Source organism: Camellia sinensis, chromosome 14 (assembly GCF_055761805.1).
Source record: "Camellia sinensis isolate YWXY chromosome 14, ASM5576180v1, whole genome shotgun sequence".
In the NCBI taxonomy this organism is placed as follows: Eukaryota; Viridiplantae; Streptophyta; class Magnoliopsida; order Ericales; family Theaceae; genus Camellia; species Camellia sinensis.
This window is the reverse complement of record NC_138974.1, coordinates 129,492,820-129,499,237: the sequence shown is the minus strand read 5'-3', so window position 1 is coordinate 129,499,237 and position 6,418 is coordinate 129,492,820. Positions and strand designations below refer to the sequence as shown.

General features: G+C 33.3%; 1 protein-coding gene across 12 annotated transcripts in view; it reads left to right on the top strand.

Annotated features, from left to right (window-relative positions):
- The first annotated feature begins 275 nt into the window (after window positions 1–275).
- LOC114299069 (uncharacterized) overlaps window positions 276–6,418 on the top strand; it is a 31,175-nt gene continuing 25,032 nt past the window's right edge. For 5 of the 12 annotated variants that reach the window (XR_014350016.1, XR_014350015.1, XM_082904129.1 and 2 more), the window contains exons 1-6: window positions 307–725; window positions 834–919; window positions 3,199–3,353; window positions 3,767–3,831; window positions 3,989–4,183; window positions 4,353–4,407. Coding sequence is in view for 10 of the 12 variants with exons in the window: in XM_082904129.1 (XP_082760255.1) it covers window positions 496–725; window positions 834–919; window positions 3,199–3,353; window positions 3,767–3,831; window positions 3,989–4,183; window positions 4,353–4,407 (786 nt within the window). In the remaining 2 variants the exon portion in view is untranslated. Of the gene's footprint in view, window positions 726–833; window positions 920–2,906; window positions 3,354–3,766; window positions 3,832–3,988; window positions 4,184–4,352; window positions 4,408–6,418 lie in introns of all 12 variants that reach the window. The other 7 variants (XM_082904128.1, XM_082904126.1, XM_082904125.1 and 4 more) reach the window with 5 other exon arrangements.

The following is a 6,418-nucleotide window of genomic DNA, read 5'->3' as shown; positions in this document are numbered from 1 at the left end:
ATCAGAAAAAAAGAACCTCATGAAATAAAAGTATAAATATATGAGTTATAATTTTTGTGAATGGACTTATTAAGTTAGAACACTTCTAAATAAAATTTATCAATAAAAATCATATATTTTTTTATATTATTAGAAAAACATACTGCACAAGTTTTTTTTTTTTTGTTTTTTTGTGTTTTTTTTTTTTTTTTTTTGGAGGGAAGAAAAACATACGATACGAGGGTTTAGCACGCAAAAATCCCCAAATCCCAAAGCCCAAACGACGCCGTTTGAACCCGACTGGTAGCCAAACTCGCATTCATTGTTACCTTGAGGTTTTTGTTGCAGACAGACAGGACAACGACGGACGACGCCAACAAAAGCCCGTCTGTCTTGCCCCATATACAAACAAACAAACAGTTCCAGTCAAAAACCAAATCTAGGGTTTTTGATCATCTTCAGAATCATCGTCAGAATCAGAATCAGAGGGATGCTAGTGTTGGGGAAGAAGAGGTGATGTTACTACGGGGTCTCAGATGGATCATTGGCCTCAATTCCAATAGAAATTCATCGTCTTCTTCTTCCAACCACCCCAAGAGGTTACCTCATGCTGCTGCCAAGCTTCTCTCCTTGCCACCACCATCACCATTAGCAGACAAGCAGCCTAACCAGCCAATGCTAGAGGCTGTTCACGAGATTGCCATCTTCATTCATCGCTTTCATAATCTCGACCTTTTCCAACAAGGGTATGTATGCTTCTATTACTTCTTCTTCTTCTTCTTCTTCTTCTATATCCATTTCTCTTTCTATTTGATCATTTCTTTATGATTTTTTTAATTTTATGTGCGTTGTAGATGGTATCAGATTAAGATTACAATGAGACGGGAGGACGGTGACGACACTTGTCTCGGAACGCCAGCTAGAGTGGTTCAATACGAAGGTATGTCATTTTTATTTATTTACTTCCCAATTTGAAGTCTTTACATACATACATACACACTCTCAAGTGATTGGATTTCTTTTTCTCACCAAACCCCTTTGTTGGGTTTTGGATAAATAAAACCATTTAGACCATGTTTGTTTGGATAGACATGAGCTGTGATTGGACTAATAGTTGAATAAAATTAGTAATCTCATGTTTGGTTAAATAATTGAAGTACGGACTACCAATCCATCTGGATATATCCACATATGATAGACTATTTAATCCCACTGAGGGGTGACATATAAATTGGAAGGCTAAGCCAAAGTATGGACTACTAGTCTCTCCTTATAATCCTAACTCAAACCAACCATTGGATAGGATATACAATCCAAAGGATTCATAGTTCTAGGATTATTAGTCATGAGAATGCTAATCCAAGCTAATCCAGTCTGTCAAAACAAACATGGCCCTAGTGTTTGATCAAAGTGCTTATTGCTCAAATGTGTTGGTCTTTCATTCATACAAAGGCATATCTTATATCGGGAATTGTATATGTTTTTGGTTTGCTATTTGGTATTGCTATTAGCTGGTAATTTAAAGGATAATCCATCTATTTTTCTTATCCAATTAGGACATTGTGTTATGTGGAAATTGCTGTTGACAAGGGAACTAATGCCTTCTTTATTTTGGTTTGGTGTAATGTTCCTGACATCTACACATATCTATAATTCGTATCTACTCTCGTCAACAGATCTGCACCTATAAATTTGTCATGACATATTGGCCACTTTGAAAACTTAATGAAAATTTCAAGTTTTGATGCTAATTTGGATAATGGGATTGGATTCTACCCTTACTCTCCCTATGAGAGAGAGAGAGAGAGAGAGAGAGAGAGAGAGAATGATAACTCTAGTTAGATTAATTATAACAATTATAGTCCCACTATGTCCTATCTTGTATCAATTACAATAGCACACTAACTTAAGCATTTAAAAATGCATTTTTTTGTATTGTAACTTGTAAGATATATATATATATATATATTTATATTTATATTGATAAGTAAAGATAATTATTCATTTAAAAATGCATCAAAGGGACTGCAGCCTTGTATGCATGGTATATGCGGTGTCAAAAATAAAACAAAAATCACCTATATATGTATGGGGATATACAACTCTCCTGAAAAGTCAACAAAAGAAGATAGAAGGAAAAGTTTTCCTTAGCCAAAAAAACATGGAGACTAACAATGCTTTTTTCTAGCACAGAATCAATCTCTCTGCTCCTTCAAAAGCTCTCTTGTCTATTTCATTCCACAAGCATCACATCAAAATAGTGGTGTTACTTCCAAGCCTATTTATAGTTTTCCTGTCCTGTGTACAACTCCTGTGCCAAGATAAAAATGAGCTCCTTGACTGATAAGATATATGTTATAAAATAGTTTATTTTTATTTATTTTTTAAAATTTTTGTAGATTTAATGCAAAAAAAGCAAAAGATTTCAAGCAGTAATTTTAATAACTTGATGAAATGTTTCATGTAAATTACACATAAGGTAATATAATTATTATACATCTGGAATTCAGTGAAGTTTTTCATCAAAAAACTATTAAGAGAGAGAGAGAGAGATGTCTCATTCAGGGACTAGTGATTTGTGAAATTTTTTAAAAAGCATAAATAATTTCAAATGGATCTATCAAAGTATTTAAAATTAAAAATAAAATAAATCAATTTTCAGATATGTACATATGGATGTTTCTTCGAATAGTTATGAATTGCTGGGTGAGTTTGTCTGCAAAACAGAACGATAGTGTGTAATGTCATGATAAACCGATCTAAATGTTTTGAAATTCTTGATGTCTATGCATTTTGTCAGTCAGAATTCTTAACAAAATATCTTATTGTTTAGCTTGCGATAGTCAATAAATCGATCTGTGCATCATAATGTTTGCCAATATTTTGTTCAATACATATAGGTGCTACTAGTTTTGCATATTTTGTAGGTGGATGCTCTCTGGCTCTTGCTCTCACAACATGCTTCCTCACTCTTGGTCCCTCTTTGGCTATGTGTTTTGATCACTTAAGCTCTATAAAAGTAGTGACTTGCTTTTTATTTTATTTTATTTTATTTATTGTTGTAACATTTTGCCTTTTGTCTTGGTTCTGCTATAGATGTCTTTTTTATTTTATTTTTTGACCTAAGATATATTTTAATTATTCAAGGGCCTTGTAGCCTTTAATTGATATTTCTTCTGGATGAAACGACAGCTAAGATAATCTTTCATTGAGATGCAGCTCCTGATTTGGGTTCTGATGATGTATATGGAGTGTGGAGGATTAATGACACAGATCACAGTTTCTTTACACCGCCTTTCAAAATCAAATATGCAAGGCAGGACGTTCTTCTATCTGTCATGATCTCATTCAACTTATCTCTGGGTCAATATGAGGTATTAGTCTCCTTGCATTTGTTCAAAAAACGAACAATATTAAAGAGCAAATAAAGTGTACCAAAATGAGTGATCTCCTCCAAGAGCAAGGCAGCAGGGCGATAATCATAATCTTTTGGTAAAGGTGTCTATATTTGCATGGGCCACCTAGGCCCATATGATGGCACTAGTGTTATTCCCTTCCACATTTTTATGAGAAGCTTTTGGCCAAGGAGACAAGAAACTTGGATATAGCTTTTAGTGTCTTTGACCTTCAATGGATATAGGTTCTCTAGAGAATACCTTTATTTATTCTCTGTACATGTCTACCTTCTTTGTGTGCTCATTTTTTCCTTCAAATCTTCTGTTCTTTTTCTTCTGTTTTTTTAATTATTTATTTTATCTTGGCAACTGATATAGCATTAAATTAGCAGGGTCCATCCACATCTGCTGTCATTTTGAAATTTGAGCTTATGTATGCCCCTGTATTGGAGAATGGGTTAGTTCACCTGATTCTCTCTCTCTCTCTCTATTTTCAGTGTTGAATGATGATAGATGAAACATTATTTTTCTTTCTAGTCATGCTTTGTAACATGCAAAGTGGAATCAGATAGCCATTTTAAATCCAAATCGCTGTTTGAATACACTATCTGCAGGTTTGGTTTGCAGTCTTCTCTGGATGTATGCTCTGCTTCAGTCCATGAATTTCGAATTCCTCCTAAAGCTCTTCTAGGACTGCATTCATATTGCCCTGTCCATTTTGATACTTTTCATGCTGTGCTTGTTGATATTACCGTACACATCACCCTGCTGAAGGGTGGAGTTCATTCTGTGCCACCGAAGGTACCCAGGTTTGTTGCAGATTCCAGTTTCTTAAATTGAATAAATGAGTCAAGGTTACGTTCCTGTAATCTAGAACACTATAGTTGTATTAATATTTAATACTATTAGTTTGATTTCTTCAACTAGGTGTAGACTGTGACTTTTTTGAAGTAACTTGATTAATTGGATTCTTTTCAGTGACTCTTCTGCTGTTAAAGATGTTGTTGATGAAAATTATGACAAGTCAAAGCAAGTATGTGCTTCATGTGGAATACTATTTGATCATTGATTTGTTCCTCTACCTGGCAGTCAATATTTCTCCATCCGGCTTATGTATTTTCCGTTGGCGATTTCTCTTCACTGCATTGGTAGAAGTTTGATTGCATTTCAATTGACAATACTTGGGCCCTGGCATATTTACTCCATCATTGCCATATGTATTTTTATTGCCAAAATTTGGCTTCTAGCAAATTTTTTTTGCCTTATTCTTTTTGCCAAATTCATCATTTTATATATGCCCTTTTATTTTGTAGTGAATTTTAATCAAGACTAGTTTTTTGCTCCATCTTTACCTTGTTGAAGTAATTTTTTTGTAAAACCAAAAAAAAAAAAAATTGGAGCTATTGGACCCACTGATGATATGGGAGCTATTGTGGAGCAGACATCAGTGTTTGAATCCCGTCAACTATATAAAAAAAGGAAAAAAGAAAATTGTAAATAGTTGGTTGACTGGGATAACTACCTATACAATGCAACTTTTTGTTTATGTTGTGCGCATTTCTTGTGTTAGAAAAAACATGTTGTGGAAGCTTAATTTAGGAAGCATGTCTTCCCATGGGCCTGTTGATGAGTTTCATGGTTTTCTAGGTTTGTCTAATTTCCCAAATAAGAAGTTGATGGGATGGGAGACTGTAACTAGGATATATATATATATATATATATGTATTTTTGATAAATAAGACTGTAACTAGGATATGTAAAGCAACATGTGTGTTTGTGTAAAAGATTACGTTATTGATAGTGGCAGACCCGTGGGGGGAGGGGGGGGGGGTTGTGGGGTGCTGTGGCCCCTACAAATTTCTGGAAAATTGCCTATTAATAAATGGTGCTTTGGTTTCTTTCTTTGAAATTGCGAAGGGTGGCCCTTGCCAAAAATTTCAAGTCTCATTATATTTTATAAAATTAGGGATGTTTAGTTATGATTCATGGTTGTTTTTGGTTATAAATAAATATAGTGATGTTTGATTATTATATGTAGTGATGGTGGTTATGAACCAAATAAATGGTAAAAATTATTGTTACTATTTTTTCCCCGCTCCTTTTCATAAATCTAATAACTAGAAGTAAAGATGCCTATGGTCTACGCTTGTTTTTTTTTTTTAAAGGAATTCACATGTCAGTGTATATTTTAAAAATTGTTTACAAATTAATGATAAACTTTGTAAATATTAAAGTATGATGTTATAAACTTTACCATCCAAGGGTGTGTACAGTAATTATTTCTAAATTTTTATATGTAAAGATTCAAACTAACATTATGTTTTATACAAAGAGTATGATATATCACAAGAATTTTTATATAGAGTTTGCTTTTAAAATGATGTGGCATGGCAAACATGTAAATTATGTTCATAATGATAACCTTACGTTTTGCAAATTGAATGTCATTTTTTAAAATTTTAAACGTATAAAAACATATCTTTTAGCATAATTTATGTACAATATTTTCGCTACAAATAAAATAAGTACAATTCTATTAGCCAATTTTAAATGCATACAGGCCCCCCCTTCCTAAAATTCCTGCGTTTGCCACTGATTATTGATTTTTACAGTTCTCTGGGTGTTTGATTTCTCTTTCAATTTTTGCAAACAAATTTCTTTTTAATTCAGTAAAAAAAGAAAAAACTCTAGTTCTTTTGCTAAAGCATTCTCGTGTAATTATTTCCTCTAAACGCTCTATACTATCACCCTAAAATTACAATACCTACTAATGTTAGAGTTCAGGCACTCTTCATAGCCCTAAACAACATAAAAAATTTGTGCTTGCGTAAATATAAACTGAAAAGCCTTCTCCATTACACTCAACCCAAATCTTGAGTTTTACTGGACCTTTCTAAGCATTAACTGATGATTATAATCAGCTTTGAAGGCTCTCTTCTCATATTTTATACATCATATGTGGTTTGAACCTTTAGCACATTTACGTTGATTTTATAGTGGGTGCAATGCAACTAATATGAGATCAAAGCTTCTTTGTGATATGT